Source organism: Cetorhinus maximus, chromosome 30 (genome assembly GCF_964194155.1).
Source record: "Cetorhinus maximus chromosome 30, sCetMax3.hap1.1, whole genome shotgun sequence".
Lineage (NCBI taxonomy): Eukaryota > Metazoa > Chordata > Chondrichthyes > Lamniformes > Cetorhinidae > Cetorhinus > Cetorhinus maximus.
In genome coordinates, this window is record NC_135908.1 from 22,855,988 (window position 1) to 22,875,713 (window position 19,726).

The 19,726-nt window shown below is 49.0% G+C and overlaps 1 protein-coding gene across 2 annotated transcripts in view; it reads right to left on the reverse strand.

Moving 5' to 3' along the window:
* The window catches only part of ice2 (interactor of little elongator complex ELL subunit 2), a 108,569-nt gene extending 97,490 nt beyond the window's left edge, over positions 1-11,079 (reverse strand). For both annotated transcript variants that reach the window (XM_078532612.1, XM_078532611.1), the window contains exons 1-4: positions 11,010-11,079; positions 9,888-9,992; positions 7,116-7,392; positions 5,103-5,222 (exon numbers count right to left, since the gene is read on the reverse strand). In XM_078532612.1, coding sequence (XP_078388738.1) covers positions 5,103-5,222; positions 7,116-7,392; positions 9,888-9,992; positions 11,010-11,023 — 516 coding nt within the window. In that variant the 5' untranslated portion in view covers positions 11,024-11,079. The remainder of the gene's footprint in view (positions 1-5,102; positions 5,223-7,115; positions 7,393-9,887; positions 9,993-11,009) is intronic.
* Between the last annotated feature and the right edge of the window lie 8,647 nt (positions 11,080-19,726).

Below are 19,726 nucleotides of genomic sequence, written 5' to 3' on the forward strand. Positions count from 1 at the left end.
TGTTAAGGTCTGGAATGTGGGGGAGTCAGATTCTATAGGCACTTTCATAAGGCGAGTGAACATGGACTTGAGGATTTCTTCTTCATTCTTTCATGGGATGTGGGTGTTGTTGGAAAGACCAAATTTGTTGCCCATCCCTAATTGCCCTTGAACTGAGTGTCTTGCTCGGGCATTTCAGAGGGCAGTTAAGAGTCAACCACATTGCTGTGGGTCTGGAGTCACATGTAGGTCAGACCAGGTAAGGACGGCAGATTTCCTTCCCTAAAGGACATTAGTGAACCAGATGGGGTTTTTTTTAATGACAATGGTTTCATAGCCACCATTACAGAGATGAGCTTTTCAATTCCAGGTTTATTAACTGCGTTTAAATTCCACCAACTGCCGGGGTGGGATTTGAATCCATGTCCCCAGGATATTAGCCTGGGCCTCTGGGCTACTAGTCCAGTGACATTACCACTGTGTCATCTCCCCAAATTTACAGGGTTATGGAGATTAAGCGAGGTGTGAAACTAATTGGCCGCTTTCTGTTCTGTCAGATTCAATAGCCTCATGTAGTATCATAGCTGTTTGTTTAATCATTTACATTGAGCTCTAAACCAACACTCTGGGTGATTTTTAAACAGGTGGGTTGTGATCAGGCGATTTGCTGAAGCCTCCAGGAACACATCCAGAGTCGCTGCCCCTACAAAAAGCCCTTGGGCTGTGAGCTCCCTGCCCCACCAGCTGCACGACACTGTGGACCCCGCTCTCTGACTGCTCCGGGTCCCAGGAACTGGCCGAGTTACCACAACCCAGTCACTGGCATCGTGGCTTCAGCCACTGCTCAGTGTCCTCTGGAGGTGAGATAGGTTCAATTTCAGTTGAAATACTCTGCTGCTTCAACCTTCAGCAAGAATGTTTACGGATATCGGTTCAGATGCATAAATGAGTTTTGACACAGGCAGGTCCAACTTCCAACCAAACCATCGCCGCCCAGCAATCAGAAACAATAACCATTTCCTCAACAGCGAATAAACCCTCACCATCGGGGTTAGCAGCTAAAGGGCAGGGGGGAGCCTGGCTAGGGAGCCAGAGGGTGGGGTCAGGAGCCGGAGGGCGGGGGGGTCGGGGTCAGGAGCCGGAGGGCTGGGGGTCGGGGTCAGGAGCCGGAGGGCGGGGGGTCGGGGTCAGGAGCCAGAGGGCGGGGGGTCGGGGTCAGGAGTTAGACCAGCATTTATTGACCGTCCCTAATTTCACTCGCTCAGAGGGCGTTTAAGAGGCAACCACATTGCTGTGGGTCTGGAGTCACATGTAGGCCAGACCAGGAAAGGACGACAGACTTCATTCCCTAAACAGTGGTCATCATCAAACTTTTAATTCCAGATTTTTACTGAAATTAAATTTCACCATCTGCCATGGTGGGGTTCGAACCTGGATCCCCAGAGCATTAATCGGGGTCTCTAAAATACCAGTGACAATAACACTATACAGAGGCAATGGCGCAGTGGTATTGTCACTGGACTAGTAATCCAGAGACCCAGCACGTGACTCCAGACCCACAGCAACGTGGTTGACTCTGAAGTGATCTAGCAAGGCCACTCAGTCGTATCAAACCGCTACAAAATCACAAAAAAGGAATGAAACCGGACGGACCACCCGGCATCGACCTGGGCATCGGAAATGATAACGGCAATCGCAGCCCTGTCAACCCTGCAAAGTCCTCCTTACTAACATCTGGGGGCTAGTGCCAAAATTGGGAGAGCTGTCTCACAGACTAGTCCAGCAATAGCCTGACATAGTCACCCTCACAGAATCATATCTGACAGATAATGTCCCAGACACCACCACCACTATCCCTGGGTATATCCTGTCCCACCGGCAGGACAGACCCAGCAGAGGTGGTGGCACAGTGGTATACAGTCGGGAGGGAGTTGCCCTGGGGGGTCCTCAACATCAACTCCGGACCCCATGAAGTCTCATGGCATCAGGTCAAACATGGGCAAGGAAACCTCCTGCTGATTACCATGTACCACCCTCCCTCAGCTGATGAATCAGTGCTCCTCCATGTTGAACATCACTTGGAAGAAGCACTGAGGGTGGCAAGGGTGCAGAATGTACTCTGGGTGGGGGACTTCAATGTCCATCACCAAGAGTGGCTCGGTAGCACCACTACTGACCGACACAGCCAATGGATCAGATCTAAGCTTGGCTGTCCTGCCACATCTTGTCATGAATGGTGGTGGGCAATTAAACAACTCGCTGCAGGAGTAGACTCCACAAATATCCCCAACTCCAATGGTGGGGTAGCCCAGCACAGCAGTGCAAAAGATAAAGCTGAAGCATTTACTACAATCTTCAGCCAGAAGTGCCGAGAGGATAATCCATCTCGGCCTCCTCCGGAGGTTCCCAGAATTACAGATGCCAGTCTTCAGCCAATTCATTTCATTCCACGTGATATCAAGAAACAGCTGAAGGCACTGGATACTGCAAAGACTATGGGCCCTGACAATATTCCAGCAACAGTACTGAAGACTTGTGCTCCAGAACTTGCCAAACCCCTAGCCAAGCTGTTCCAGTACAGCTACAACACTGGCATCTACCCAGCTAGGTGGAAAATTGCCCAGGTATGTCCTGTACACAAAAAGCAGGACAAATCCAACCTGGCCAATTACCGCCCCATCAGCCTACTCTCGATCATCAGTAAAGTGATGGAAGGGGTCATCAACAGTGCAATCAGGCGGCACTTGCTTAGCAATAACCTGCTCACTGACGCCCAGTTTGGGTTCCGCCAGGGCCACTCAGCTCCTGACCTCATTATAGCCTTGATTCAAACATGGACAAAAGAGCTGAACTCCCAAGGCGAGGTGAGAGTGACTGCCCTTGACATCAAGGCTACATTTGATCAAGTGTGGCATCAAGGAGCCCTAGCAAAACTGGAGTCAATGGAAATCAGGGGAAAACTCTCCACTGGTTGGAGTCATACCCAGCACAAAGGAAGATGGTTGTGGTTGTTGGAGGTCAGTCATCTCAGCTCCAGGACATCACTGTAGGAGTTCCTCAGGGCGGTGTCCTTGGCCCAACCATCTTCAGCTGCTTCATCAATGACCTTCCTTCCATCATAAGGTCAGAAGTGGGGATGTTCGCTGATGATTGCATAATGTTCAGCACCATTCGCGACTCCTCAGATACTGAAGCAGTCCATGTCCAAATACAGCAAGACCTGGACAATATCCAGGCTTGGGCTGACAAGTGGTAAGTAACATTCGTGCCACATAAGTGCCAGGCAATGACCATCTCCAACAAGAGAGAATCTATCCATCATCTACTGATGTTCAATGGCATTACCATCACTGAATCCCCGACTATCAACGTCCTTGAGTTTACCATTGACCAGAAACTGAACTGGACCAGCCATATAAATACTGTGGCTACAAGAGCAGGTCAAAGGCTAGGAATCCTGCGGCGAGTAACTCGCCTCCTGACTCCCCAAAGCCTGTCCACCATCTACAAGACACAAGTCAGGAGTGTGATGGAATATTCCCCACTTGCCTGGATGAGTGAAGCTTCCACAACACTCAACAAGTCTGACACTGTCCAGGACAAAGCAGCCACTTGATTGGCACCACATCCACAAACATTCACTCCCTCCATCACCGACGCACAGTAGCAGCAGTGTGTACCATCTACAAGATGCACTGCGGGAATTCACCAAGGCTCCTTAGACAGCACCTTCCAGACCCACGACCACTACCGTCTAGAAGGACAAGGGCAGCAGATAGATGGGAACACCACCGCCTGGAAGTTCCCCTCCAAGTCACTCACCATCCTGACTTGGAAATATATCACCGTTCCTTCACTGTCGCTGTGTCAAAATCCTGGAACTCCCTCCCTAACCACACTGTGGGTGTATCTACACCACATGGGACTGCAGCGGTTCAAGAAGGCAGCTCACCACCACCTTCTCAAGGGCAATTAGGTATGGGCAATAAATGCTGGCCTAGCCAGCGAAGCCCACATCCCGTGAATGAATTTTAAAAAAATGCCACACCTCCCCACGGAGACCCCTCAGATCCAGAACACCCTTTCCATATCGTCCAATACGAATATCAGGAGCAGTATCCCACTCTTCAACCCAGAACCCTGCTACCCTCCAATCTGAACACCTACCCTACTGAATTACGTCTTAAGTGCAGTCATTGATGTTACTTGGGCAAAAGGAGGAGCCAATTTGTGCACAGCAAGGTCCCACAACCAGGAAATGAATGAATCATTGATATGTCTTAGGTGTTGGTAAATGGAGAAACGGTGGCCAGGCCAGCTGGTAAATTTCCAGCTTTCCAGAATAGTGCCTTTGACATCTTTAATTCCTTGGGATCTTTGACCTTAAGCTCAACAGTTCGATGTTAGTTTAATATCGCAGCTGAAAGATAGTATCTCTGACAGTGCAACACTCCCTCAGTACAGCACTGCAATGTCAACCTAGATTTTCATGCTGAAGTCCTGGAGTGGAACTTGGACCTGCAATCTTTTGACTGGTAGGTGAGAACACTACCTGAAAGGTAACAGGGTTATTTCTGGGACTTTGTAATGTTGAAAGTAGTTATGGCCAGCGGTGAAGGAACAGTGAGAACAATAAGCACTCAGAGGATTATCAAAAGCAACAAAAAGAAACCAAGAAACTAATGAGGTAAAGAGGGAGCATGAAAAAAATCTGCAGGCTCTATCAAAGCTTAAAAGCAAAAGGTTCTCTAAGTACAGTACGAGTTAGGAAAGAAGGTGGATTTTAACAGATCAAGGCATTACAACTATAGAGGGCAAACGCAAGGCAGAATTGCTCAATGAAGAATTTGCTTCAGCTTTCAATAGGAACAATCCCATCGAGGGAGTAATGAAGCAAGGATTATGGTCATGACAAATCATTGCTGGATTTTACACAGGGCCCTTTACAGCCAGTACACAGAGGGATTGAATCCATCAATGAATTCAAACACATGTTCCAGTCCAGACTTATTAATTCAGGACTAAAGGTTACAAAGTGAAAATAAAGCAAATATTGGACATTTCCATACACAAGCCCGTATGACAGCTCAGTAACTCCCGGATTGTTCACCCGAATGTGTTACCTCAGTGTAGCGGAGAGCATCAGGACTGATGACATTGTAATCTTCAGCGCATGTTCTCGCCACATTCTGCAGATATTTCATAAAGTCCGGTATTTCTTTCCAGACAGCATTCTTCAGTTCCTGTAACAGATCCCCACACAGTTACAGCTTCAAATATTACTAACTGGAGGCAAGCCAGTAAATAACGTGAAGGATTAACTAGAAGGAGAACACGATTGGAAAAGAAGTTAATTATGAGGGGGGAGGGTGAGGATGGAACAAGAACAGGTAAACTGGACAAAAATGTTGACAAAGAGATAGAACAGCAGCGGTAAACTACATAGAATTACATAACCCTCACAGCTCAGAGACAGGCCATTTTGACCCATCGGGGTGCATGTCGGTGTTTATCCTCTACATGCGCCTCCGTCCACCTGACCTTATCTCGAATACATAACAAGCTGGTGAATAAAGTTCACGATGTAGAATCGGTTTGGTTCCAGAAAAGAACAAGGGGCAGAAACACTGGCTGGAGTAGTTTGTAAGCTCCAAAAAGTCAAGAAAAGTATAAACCAGAAAATTAGATGAGCAGGAATATAGTAATTAGGGAGGATTTTAATCTTCAGATAGACTTTGGGCACACAAGAGGGTATTATTCAAAATTAGGCCGATGGGATTGGGGTTTTGTATTAGTGTGGGTGGAGGATTGGTTACTGGACACAATCCAGAGAGTTGGAGTAACGAGTCCTTTTCGATTGGGCTGGCTATACCTAGTGGGTACCGCAAGGATCAGTGCCGGGGACTCAGCTATATCAATGACTTAGAGGGGAATGAGTGTAATGTACCCAAATTTGCTGACAATGCAAAGTTAGGTGGGAAAGTAAATGATAAGAAGAATGCAAAGGTTGCAGAGAGGATAAAGTAAGCAGGAAAGCACATGCCAGATGAAATATAATGTTGGGAAATGTGGTGTAATCCACTTTGGAAGGAAAAATAGAAACACAGAATATTTTTTAAATGGAGGGACACTGGGGAGCATTGGGTATTCAGAGGCTCCTGGGTGTCCATGTACATGAATCAAAGTTCACATGCAAATACAGCAAGCACCTCGGAAATCAAATGGTACGATGCCTTTACTACAAAGGGATTGGAGTATAAGCGTGAACAGGGCTTACTTCAATTCTATTGGGCCTCAGTGAGACCACAGGGGACAGTTTTATCTGCCCATCTAAGGAAGCACAAGCCTCCGAGGCAGCATAATGAAGGTTCATCAGACTGATTCCTGGGATGAGGGGATTGTCCTATGAGGAGAGATTGGGTAGAATGGGCCTGCACTCTGGAATTTAGAAGAATGTGAGGTCGCCTTGTTGAAATATGTAACGTTTTTAAGGGCCTCGACAGGGCTGATGCTGGGAGAATGTTTCCCCTGGCTGGCAAATTTAGAGCATGGGGTCTCGGTGTCTGAATAAGGGGTCGGCCTCTTTGGACTGAGAGTAGGAGGAAATCCTGCATTCAGAGGGCTGTGAATCTTTGGAATTCTCTAACCCAGAGGGTTGTGGATGCTCCACCATGGAGAATATTCAAGGCTGAGATTGATAGATGATTGGGTACTAAGGGAATCGAGGAGTACAAGGATAGTGCGGGAAGGTGGAACTGAGGTGGAAGATCAGCAATGATCATATGGCAGAGCAGGTTTGAAGGGCCGAATGGCCTCCTCTTGCTTCTATTTATGTTTGTATGTACAGCTGTTTTAAGGGGGAACTCAGGAGTGAGAAAGGAATAGAAGGATATGCTGATAGAGTGAGAAGGGGAGGGGGAGGCTCATATGAAACATGAACAATACGGCTTGATTATTTTTTGAGGAGGTTATGGAAGGAAATCAATGCCCTCTAAAGTGTCTGCGAGGAGTCCAAGATCGAATTCTGAGCATCTGGACTGTGGATAAACCCACAACTCTCAGAATTCTGATGCCATTCAAAAATCAACACCTTAAAAGTCACAAGTGCATTCCAACCCATCGTTCAGTTTACTCACAGTATACTGCGCGAGATACTCCAACGTTCTCGCCGATATCCGTCCGGCCTTGTGCAAGTTCCTGTATTTTTCCATGAACTGCACGTAGCTCCTCTGGTCCCTCTCATTGAGAGAGGAGAAGCGGGGATAAGGCACTCTGGGTTCAGGGAGCGGAAACAATACCACCGAACATTTGCTGGTCTGATTGGCTGGAGTAGAGGATTCCGGTTTGGTGCTCAGCTCAGGAGTCAGCTGTGTTTCCGGAGAGGTGGGACTTTCACTGTTTTCCACCGTTTTCCTGGCAGGAATGCAAAACAGGGCTCGTTCTCATGTGGCTTAACATTCAAATCAGAGTGAGCCAACAAGTACAACATGACAATTTGGGGAATGATGGAGTCAGCACAGTTACAGAGTTACGCATTTCACTCCCACCCAATTTTACATTAAGTTGTATAGCACAGCAACAGGCTGTTCAACCCAACTGGTCCATGCTGGGTTTATGCTCCACAAGAGCCTCCTCACCCCTTGCTTACTGGTAACTCTTCACCCAAACATTTAGTCCATTTAATCTCAGTTTAGCATCTCATCGAAAGATCAGCCCCTCTGGGTGCATCCTGCTACATCTAAATTGGCTTCACTTCTCATTGGCGCTGAAGTTACAGTAAATCCAGAGACAGGTTTTGCAGGACGGAGATGCACTCTGCTTTACGCTGCCCTCAAACTGGGAACAAACTCCAATTCTACAAGGCCTCAGCATTACCCAAAGCCACTCCACAAATAGACCTTTCCTGCTAAGCTGCGAGAGGTGACGAGGAAAACTCTGCCATCACTGGGTGTGAAGCTGAAGTCAATAAGCTGGTCATTGGCAAGTTAGCACCAATTTGCCAGATTGTTGGCACAACCAATAGGATTCTCTTCAGGGAAGGGAATCTGCAGTCCTGACCCAGCCTGGCTGACCCTTGACACCAGCCCCACACTATGTGGTCAATTTTGCATGATTTGACACCCCAGGGTGATTACGGATGGGTAATAAATACTGCTTTCCTCCCCAGGAACCATTTCCTTCAGTACTGCAGTACCAGGTCAGTCCAGACTGGATGCTAAATGGAGCACTGAGAAACTTCTGACCCAGAGGTGCAAGTGCTATCAACTGAGACAAGCAGACAATTCAGCAAAACTAAGGACTGGCTTGCAGTTATATAGCGCTTTGCACAACTTCAGGAGGATCCCAAAGCACTTTACAGAATGAAGTACTTTAGAAATGTAGTCACTGTTGTAATGCAACAGCTGCTTAGAGCACAGCAAGTTCCCACTAACAACAATGAACAACAATAAATAGGTAAGCTGCTTTAGTGATGTTGGTTGAGGGCTAAACATTGGCCAGGGCCCGAGAGAGAATTTGCCTGCTTCACTAGAAAATAATGCCATGGATTCTCCTATGCAGAAAGACAGGGCCTCTGTTTAACGTCCTATCCCAAAAGCAACACCTCTGATAGTGCAGCACTCCCTCAATACCGCACTGACAATGTCAACCTGGAATTTGTGCTCAGGTCTCTGGACTGGGGCTCGAATCCACAAATGACTTAGAGGTGAGAGTGTTACGATTGAGTGACGGCTGACACCTTTCCTTCTAATAATTACATTTTCTCTCCGTAGTTAAACATGGTGCAGTTTAACAGGCCAACAACAGTCTCATGAACACAAAGAGTAAGTGACCAACATTCCTCTGCAGAGAGTACAGGCAGGGACAGGTTGAGAAAACTTGAGAAAGCTGGAATCAGTGGAACACAGCTGGCAAGAGTTTCCAATGCAATGTTTGGGAGATGCTCCCAAACAGCAGGCACAGAATTAAATTTCATATGAGCAACCTGACTGGTGATTAAACAGTAAGGCCAATTAATGTGCCAGCCAGTGCCAGCTCGCCCTCCACTGCTGCTGCTCTCTGCTCGATTTACATCCAAGAAGGGATTAGTGAGAGGAACAATGGTCTGTCCCATCATTCAATGAGATCATGGCTGATGTACAACGTACCTGCTTTTGCCCCATATTCCTAAGTAGCTTTAGTTAACAAAAAAATCTATCAATCTCAGATTTCAAATTAACAATTGATCTAGCATCAAATGCCATTTGCGAAAGAGAGTTGCGAATTTCTAGCACCCTTTGAGTTTCAAAGTGCTTCCTTATTTTACTCTTGAAAAGTTTGTCTTTAGATTTTAGACTATGCCCCTAGTCCTAGTCTTGCTAACCAATGGAAACAGAGTCGGGAGAGAAACTGTTAACCTTAAAATCTTGAAAACTTTGACCAAACCATATGTTAACCGTTTTAGATTTCTATGAATACAACTATAGTTTGCACGCTGTTTCCTCATAATTAAACCCTTCGAGTCCAGGTATCATTCCAGTAATCCTATACTGCCCACCCTCCAGGAATAATATATCCTCTCTAAGGTGTGGTGCCCAGGACTGTTCCAGGTCTAGTCCAACAGGGGATCTGAATAGCTCAAGAATGAATTCTACCCCTTGTAACGAGTCCTCTCAATATAAAGTCCAGCATTTCATTAACCTTTGTCTGGAGCTGATCTGTGTACCTGGACCCTCAAGACTCTGTGGACCTCCACTGCTTCTACCTGTACACCATTTAGATAAGGGGGTCTCCGATCAGGTCCAAAATCAGAGACATCACATACACCAGTTCTGCCCATTCACTTTACAGTTGAAATGCAGAGGCTCAGGGATCAGTGCAAGGTGCAGATGATCATTACTGGGGAGAGACGATGTGACAGACTCCAGTACCTGCTGACCAAGGCACACAATTCAGAGAAGGTCGGGGCCATGGAGAAGCGAGTGAACATCTCATGGGAAAAGAACTCGTGAATCCCATTCCTGGGCTCAACATCCCTGGCGAAGGAAAAAAGCGCAGTCAGTGTCGGCAGCATTGATATAGAGCCTTCCCCATCCACACACATTGATATAGAGCCTTCCCCATCCACACACATTGATATAGAGCCTTCCCCATCCACACACATTGATATAGAGCCTTCCCCATCCACACACATTGATATAGAGCCTTCCCCATCCACACACATTGATATAGAGCCTTCCCCATCCACACACATTGATATAGAGCCTTCCCCATCCACACACATTGATATAGAGCCTTCCCCATCTACACACATTGATATAGAGCCTTCCCCATCCACACACATTGATATGGAACCTTCCCTATCCACACACATTGCTATAGAGCCTTCCCCATCCACACACATTGATATAGAGCCTTCCCCATCCACACACATTGATATGGAACCTTCCCCATCCACATACATTGCTATAGAGCCTTCCCCATCCACACACATTGATATAGAGCCTTCCCCATCCACACACATTGCTATAGAGCCTTCCCCATCCACACACATTGATATAGAGCCTTCCCTATCCACACACATTGATATGGAACCTTCCCCATCCACATACATTGCTATAGAGCCTTCCCCATCCACACACATTGATATAGAGCCTTCCCCATCCACACACATTGATATAGAGCCTTCCCCATCCACACACATTGCTATAGAGCCTTCCCCATCCACACACATTGATATAGAGCCTTCCCCATCCACACACATTGATATAGAGCCTTCCCCATCCACACACATTGATATAGAGCCTTCCCCATCCACACACAGTCAGTGAGTTACAGTTCAACACCCGCCCCCACCTCCTTTACACAGCAAGAGCCCATCATCAACAACAACAACAACAAATCACAGCTCCGGGGGGGCGGGGGGGGGACCCGCGGCTCCTCACAAACCCCGACTCTGCTCCAAACCCCCCGCCCCTCACATCCCCGATCCCCTGGTCCCCCATTCCCCAGCCCCCGGTCCCCAGCCCCCGGTCCCGGTCCCCCTCACTCACCAGGGCGCCGCCATCTTCGCCTCCGCTCCCACTCTCCGCCCCCCCGGAACACAGGCTCCGCGGAGAAAGGTTCCGCCGCGCGCCGGCCGGACAAAGGTTCCGCGCCAAAAACAAACTGAGATACAACAAACACTGAGATACAACAGGCACTGAGATACAACAAACACTGAGATACAACAAACACTGAGATACAACAGGCACTGAGATACAACAAACACTGAGATACAACAAACACTGAGATACAACAGGCACTGAGATACAACAGGCACTGAGATACAACAAACACTGAGATACAACAGGCACTGAGATACAACAGGCACTGAGATACAACAAACACTGAGATACAATTAACACTGAGATACAACAAATACTGAGATACAACAGGCACTGAGATACAACAAGTACTGAGATACAACAGGCACTAAGATACAACAAATACTGAGATACGACAGGCACTGAGATACAACAAACACTGAGATACAACAAACACTGAGATACAACAAACACTGAGATACAACAGGCACTGAGATACAAGAAACACTGAGATACAACAAACACTGAGATACAACAAACACTGAAATACAACAGGCACTGAGATACAACAAACACTGAGATACAACAGGCATTGAGATACAACAGGCACTGACATACAACAAACACTGAGATACAACAAGCACTGATACAACAAACACTGAGATACAACAGGCACTGAGATACAACAAACACTGAGATACAACAAACACTGAGATACACAGACACTGAGATACAACAAACACTGAGATACAACAGGCACTGAGATACAACAAACACTGATATACAACAGACACTGAGATACAACAGGTACTGAGATACACCAAACACTGAGACCCTCTTCCCATCTCTCTCCAGGCAGGACAAGCTGATACACAACAGGAGGGGAAGGTCACAGACAGGTGAAGTGATGCCGGGGATCAAAATTCTGACAGAATTTGAAAACAGAGCCATCCAGCTGGCCGGCGATGACCGGGACCGGTCCTGTGCTGATGGTGAGGTCGGCGCTGGTCTACCTAGTGAGGATCCAGCAGTGCAACATCCATCAGATAACCATGCTGTGAGTGATGTGTCCTGTTTCACAGGCCACTGCCATGCACTGATTATCTCACCTTGCTTTCGCAGGCACATCTGGGAAGCAGCAGATGGAGTCCATGACCCAGGGTCTCCAATCAAGCCCCAAAGAAACCTCTGAAGAGGAATCTGAAGGCACCCTCCCTGAAGTCCCATCACAGCGTCACCCACACCCTCCACCAACCCAGAGATACACACCTCAGTGGGACCTAGCTCTAGAGTAGCCTCAGGATCACAATGTGGTGAGCACATCACACTGTTTGATCCACAGCAGGCGGAGACAGGAACTTTCCAGGTCTCCGGCACTCGGAGAGCTGCTGGAGGCCAGAACGTTGCTGAGTCCGAGTCAGATGACGAGCCTCTGGACTCGGTCATGTCACAGTTGCTGAACATCAGGAAGGGATGTTCGCTGCACTCCTCAGCTTGCAAGGCACGATGGAGGAGTCCGTCCACCTTCACTCTGAGGTGATAGCGCTGACATTACAACACACCAATGTCAACATTGGCAGGATGGCGGCCCTGAAGGGCTGAGGTGCTGAAGGCGGACACAGCATCAGATGCGTCTGAAGTTTCATGGCTGCGTCTCTGAGATGACCCTGATCATAGAGCGCAAGCGAGCTGCCCTCGGCCAGACAGGAGTCAGACATTCTCAGAGGCTGTGTGAAGATCTATGGAGTGTCCTCACTGCATTTATCATCATCCTCCTACAATAGAGCGACTATTATGGCCTCCACTGCATCTCCATGACAGGAGAATTCTCACAGAGGGTATTGGCGCTGAGTTAAGCCAGACTGGAGTCAAACGCAATGTGAGGATCTTTGGGGTCACCTCACTGCATGTCGTCATCATAATCCACAAATCTGGCAGCTATGAGGGCCTCCCTAGTGTGCCTGTCTTGTCTGACCAGTGTGAGGGCCTCATCCCCATCATCATCACCACCGAGGACCCCCTCACCCTCATCCCTGTCGGTGTCCTCCTCACCGGAGGAGACCTCCAGCTCCTCCATCTCCTCCTCAGCCAGCTCCACTCCCCGTTGCAGCGCCAGGTTGTAAAGGGCGCAGCAGACGATGATGATGCGTGACACCCTCTGTGGACTGTATTGCAGGTCTCCACCAGACCGGTCCAGGCACTGGAACCTCATCTTCAGCATCCCGATGGTCTGCCCCACCAAGTTGTGAGCTGCAGCATGAGCCTCATTGTACTGTCACTCTGCTGCAGTCTGAGGCCGTCGCACGGGTGTCATCAGCCACGGCCTATGCGGGTAGCCCATGTCTCTGCGGAGCCAAGCCTGCAGCTTCTGTGGACCCTGGAAGACTGCAGGGATCTGCGAGTGACTGAGGGTGTAGGCGTTGTGCACACTCCCTGGAAAACGTGTGCACACACCCGCAGGATGTGTTTCTGGTGGTCACACACCAGCTGCATGTTCGGTGAGTGGAAGCCCTTGCGATTGATGAAGTCACCGAGTATAGCGATGGAGACCTGAGCGCCACATGGGCGCAGTCAATTGCACCCTGCACCTGTGGGAACCCCGAGATCCGGGTGAATCCAATGGCCCTTGTATCCTGGCTGTCCCGGTCCCGGGCGAAATGCACAAAGTTGTTGCCATGGAGACGATGCATCCGTGACCTCATGGATACATTTGTGGGTGGCGGATTGTGAAATCCCACAGAGGTCGCCTGTGGAGCCCTGAAAGGAGCCACTGGCAGTGGGTGCCCTCCATGTCCCCTTGGCGCCAAGTCCTGCAGTAAGTGGCAGATGTGAGACACCAGGTCCCTAGACCTGTGCAGCCGTCAGCGACACTGGTCCTCAGTCATCTGCAGGAATGGCAGGCGGTGTCTATAGACTCTGGGTGTCACTAGGCGCTGACCAGCCACGGCTCACTGTCGCTCCTGGGCAGTGTGTGTGGGAGCTCCTGCTGCTCCTTCTTCATGAGGTTGCTGCTCCTGTCTTTGTACAGCCAGGAGCTTCAGTCACTCTCTCCTCCGTCTTCCACGGTCTCTGTAGGTCATCAGACACACAGCTCAATCACCAAGATCCATGATCCTGACATGGTCCTCCTGCAGCATGAAAGAGAAAGAGACGTGGTTATCATGGCTGTACTTAGCACCTTCCCTGGGCCTGTGTGACCGCCCCTTAATGCTTCCTGGTCACCCCTCGGATGGCCAGAGATGAGTGCGCTGTATGGCTGCCCTGTCAGCCTGTGACATGGGGGACACTGGTCCAAGCCGGGATGCTGAGATTGGGAGGGGCTGTGAGCACCTCCTGCAGTGACTGCTCCATGGCCAGTGTTAGTGAGGAGATTGTACAACGTGTGCAGCCCAACTGCTCCACAGTCCAATAAAGTGGTGGCGGACTCGCAGTCTGTGCCGGGGTGTGGGGGGTGGGGGGTAAGGCCTGGAGCACTAGGTGGCCCTTTGGTGTCTCTGCACTGCTTGTATGGGTGGGCAGGCTGGGAGCCCGACTCCAATCATATCCCTGTGGCTGTGCCTGATCTGTCCCAGGTGCAGAGGGATGGTCAGTTTATACAGGTGCCTAATGTGTGGCCACTCCCCTCACTTACCCTGCCCCCCACCTCGATTGCCTGTGCGCGGGATGCAGCGCCAGGGCAGCACTCGACGCCCCCACCTCGGCTGTCAGCTCCGAGGTTGCCAGACATCAGTTTCCCCCACCCCGGTTCCCCTGAGGCCTATAAACAATGGGTGAGCTGTGGAGAAGCTGCTGTTTACTCACCTCAGTTCCCCCACAGTGAAGCCGCCAAGTGCACGTTGCCTGTGTGCTGTTGTGAAACACGTCGGTGTGCTTTCCCGCCAATGTGGATGGGGTTCCAGAAGCCTGGCGGGATGGCCTGTTAATGATATGCTAATGTATTACAATAAGCTCCCCGCTGACCAGTGGCAGGGAATGTGGCCCACCATTGGCTAGCTGAGCGGACGATCGTGACCCGCCATTGGCGGGCTGAGCAGACGATCGTGACCTGCCATTGGCTGGCTGAGCGGACGATCGTGACCCGCCATTGGCAGGCTGAGCGGACGATCGTGACCCACCATTGGCTGGCTGAGCGGACGATCGTGACCCGCCATTGGCTGGCTGAGCGGACGATCGTGACCCGCCATTGGCTGGCTGAGCGGACGATCGTGACCCGCCATTGGCTGGCTGAGAGGACGATCGTGACCCGCCATTGGCTGGCTGAGCGGACGATCGTGACCCGCCATTGGCTGGCTGAGCGGACGATCGTGACCCGCCATTGGCTGGCTGAGTGGACGATCATGACCTGCCATTGGCTGGCTGAACGGATGATCATGACCCGCCATTGGCTGGCTGAACGGATGATCGTGACCCGCCATTGGCAGGCTGAGTGGATGATCGTGACCTGCCATTGGCTGGCTGAACGGATGATCGTGACCTGCCATTGGCTGGCTGAACGGATGATCGTGACCTGCCATTGGCTGGTTGAGTGGAAGATCGTGACCCGCCATTGGCTGGCTGAACGGATGATCGTGACCCGCCATTGGCTGGCTGAACGGATGATCATGACCTGCCATTGGCTGGCTGAGTGGAAGATCGTGACCTGCCTTCACGCTGCTGTGAAGCGGATCCCACCATATTTCCCGCACACGCCCTCCTATCATGCCCACCACCCGCGGGGCTTGGAAAATTCCACCCATGGTTTTCCCAACACTTATATTGAAGGCTCTCGTTCCTGTCTTCCCTATGAGTGGCTGCATTCTCTGTCTCTACCCTACCGAACACTTCACATTTTAACACCTTCAGCTGCAGTCAGAGTATGACAAAACAATTTGAAAAATCCAATAGTGACGTCATGGACATGGATTGATTATTGTGAAGGGAGTTGACAAGACATGAAGTAGCCATCCACACAAATGACCAAGTCCACTTGTTTCCTAGACAGTGCATCAACAACCTTTCTCCCCAGGGACAGTCCCACAATGGAACAAGCTGCCAAAGAGGATTGTCACAGCCCCATCATTGGAAATCTTCAAAACCCATCTGCAGATTATTTCCATTTCAAAGTTTTCATTATCAAGACTACCATCTCAGCCGGTCATGCCTGGTTTAGCTAGCACTAGCCATAGAAATGTTGGGGGAATATGGATATTATGATACCCACACAACAAAAGCCGAAGCAGAAGTTTCAGGATTTTGACCCAGCGACAGTGAAGGAACGGTGATATATTTTCAAGTCAGGATGGTGAGTGGCTTGGAGGGGAACTTCCAGGTGCTGATGTTCCCATTTATCTGCTGCCTTTGTCCTTCTAGGTGGTAGTGGTCACGGGTTTGGAAGGTGCTGTCTAAGGAGCCTTGGTGGATTCCTGCAGTGCATCTTGTAGACAGTAGATAGTACACATTGCTGCTACTGTGCGTTGGTGGTGGAGGGAGTGGATGTTTAAGTGGTGGATGGGGTGCCAATCAAGTGGGCTGTTTTGTCCTGGATGATGTAGAGATTCTTGAATATTAATAGTCGCTCGGTATGACAGAACGTGAATAGTGTGAAAAGAGACGTGTTACTGAAGCTTTTCACTCATTAGGACAAACACAAGAGTACCAAATTCGAAATGATTGCAACAATTTATGCTGGAGGGAAAAAGGGTGCTGATTGGCTGGCAAGTTGATTCTGATTGGCTGAGGTGTTGCCATGGAGAAAGCAATGGGGAGCTATAGGCTCCCCAACCTCCAGGGTAATTGAAAAAAAAGTGCAAGGCTTGAACAAAAGGCTTTTGTTTGCAGAGAATGGGTCCCCGTGTATTAATGTATGTCGCTTCTAGCATTTACACCTTTTCTGAATTGCCCAGGAGCTTGGGGAGTTTATAGTTCAGGTATCATCAACAAATAGTCCCACCCCTGACCTTATGACAGAGGAGCTCATTGATGAAGCAGCTGAAGATGGTTATCCTAGGACACTGACCTGAGGAACTCCCTGCTGTGATGTCCTGGGATTGAGATGATTGACCTCCAACAACCACAACCATCTTCCTTTGTGCTCGGTATGACTCCAACCAGTGGAGAGTTTTCCCTCTAATTCTCATTGACTCCAATTTGCTAGGGCTCCTTGATGCCACACTCAGTCACATGCTGCCTTGATGTCAAGGGCAGTCACTCTCACCTCACCTCTTGAATTCAGCTCTTTTGTCCATGTTTGGGCCAAATCTGTAATCAGGTCAGGAGCTGAGTGACTCTGGTGGAATCCAAACTGAGTGTTGTGAGCAAGTTATTGCTGTATAAGTGCTGCTTGATAGCAATGTTGACAACACTTTCTATCACTTTACTGATGAGAATAGACTGATGGGGCGGTAATTGGCCAAGTTGGATTTGTCCTGCTTTTTGTGTACAGGACATACCTGAGCAATTTTCCACATAGCCGGGTAGATGCCAGTGTTGTAGCTGTACTGAAACAGCTTGGCTAGGGGCGCAGCAAGTTCTGGAGGACAAGTCTTCAGTACTGTTGCCGGAATACTGTCAGAGCCCATAGCCTTTGCAATAGCCAGTGCCTTCAGCCATTTCTTGATATCACGTGGAGTGAATTGAATTGGCTGAAGACTGGCATCTGTGATGCTGGGGACCTCAGGAGGAGACGGAGATGGATCATCTACTAAGCACTTCTGAGTGAAGATTGTTACAAATGCTTTAGCCTTGCCTTTTGCACTGATGTGCTGGGCTCCCCCATCATTGAGGATGGGGATATTTGTGCAGCCTCCTCCCCCAGTGAGTTGTTTAATTGCTACGCCATTCACAACTGGATGTGGCAGGAATGCAGAGCTTAGATCTGATCTGTTGGTTGTGGAATTGCTTAGCTCTGTCTATTGCATGCTGCTTTCACTGTTTAGCATGGAAATAGTCCTGTGTTGTAGTGTCACCATGTAGTTGCCACTTCATTTTTAGCTGTGCCTGGTGCTACTCCTAGCATACTCCTGGCATTCTCCTCATTAAACTAAGGTGGATCCTCTGGCTTTGATAGTAATGGTAGAGTGGGGGATAGGCTGGGCCATGAGATTAGATTGTGACTGAATACAATTCTGCTGCTGTTCCGGGTGCAAATGCCTCATGGATGCTTGGCTCTGAGCTGCTAGGTCTGTTCAAAGTCTATCCCATTTATCACGGTGACGGTGCCACACACCGTGGAGGGTATCCTCAATGTGAAGACGAATCTTCATCTTCACAAGGACTGTGCGGTGGCCACTCCTACCAACACTGCCGTAGGCAGGTGTATCTGCCACAGGTAGATTGGTGAAAGTGAGTTCAGATAGGTCTTGATGGTTCCCTCACCAATTGCCATCGGCCCAGTCTGACAGGTACGTCCATCAGGACTTGGCCAGCTTGGCCAGTAGTGGTGTTACCGAGTTACTCTGGGTGATAGACATTGGATTGCCCTATCCTGGCTGCCCCCAGCACCTCTTCCAAGTGGAAGAGACCTGATTTATCAGCTGGAGGAGGGTGGTAGGTGGTAATCAATAGGAGGTTCCCTTACCAAGTTTACCCTGATGCCATGAAACTTCATGAGGTTCGGATGCAACGCTGAGGATTCCCAGGACAACTCCCTCCTGACTATAGACTACGGTGTTGCTACCTCTGGTGGGTCTGTCCTGTTGGTGGGACAGGACAAACCCAGAGATGGTGAAGGTGGTGTCTGGGTCATTGGCTGTAAGGTATGATTTGGTGAGTATGATTTTTTTCAGGCTGTTGATTGGCTAGTCTGTGTGACAACTCTCCAATTTTGGCACAAGCCCCCAGATGCTAAGAAGGAGGACTTGGCAGAGTTGACAGGGCAGTGTGCCTTTGTCATTCCCAGTGCCTAGGTCAATGCCTAGTTCTCCATCTGGTTTTATTCTTATTTGATTTTCCTGATGTGGTTTGACACAGCTGAATGGCTTGCTTGGCCATTTCAGAGGGCAGTTAAGAGTCAACCACATTGCTGTGGGCCTGGAGTCACATGTAGGCCAGACCGGGTAAGGACGACAGATTCCATTCTCGAAAGGACATTTCTGAACCAAATGTTTTTTTCACGACAATCTGCGAGTTTCAGGCCACCATTATTGAGATTGTCATTTTATTCCAGGTTTATTAATTCATTGAATTTAAATTCCACGCCCCTCTCCTGCTGTCGTGGTGAGGTTTCATGCCTCTGGATTAGCAGTAACATTACAGCTATGCCACGCTTCCTGTTACTGCTCTTGTATCATTCCATTTGGAAAAGCAAGGGTTAATCAAGGAGTGACAGCATGGGGTGTATTAAAGATAAATCATGTCTGATTAATTTGACTGAATTCTTTGAGTAAACAGAGAAACCTAATCAGGTGATGCAGTAGATGTTGTATTTTTTAAAATTTATTCTTTCATGGGGATGTGGGTGTCACTGGCAAGGCCAGCGTTTGTTGCCCATCCCTAATTGCCCTTGAACTGAACATTTCAGAGGGTAGTCAAGAGTCAACCGCATTGCTGTGGGTCTGGAGACACATGTAGGCCAGACCAGATAATGAGGGCAGATTTCCTTCCCTAAAGGACATTACTGAACCAGGTGGGTTTTTACAACAATCGATGATAGTTTCATGGTCACTATGTCTGAGTCTATACTCCAGGTTTATTAATTGAATTAAAAT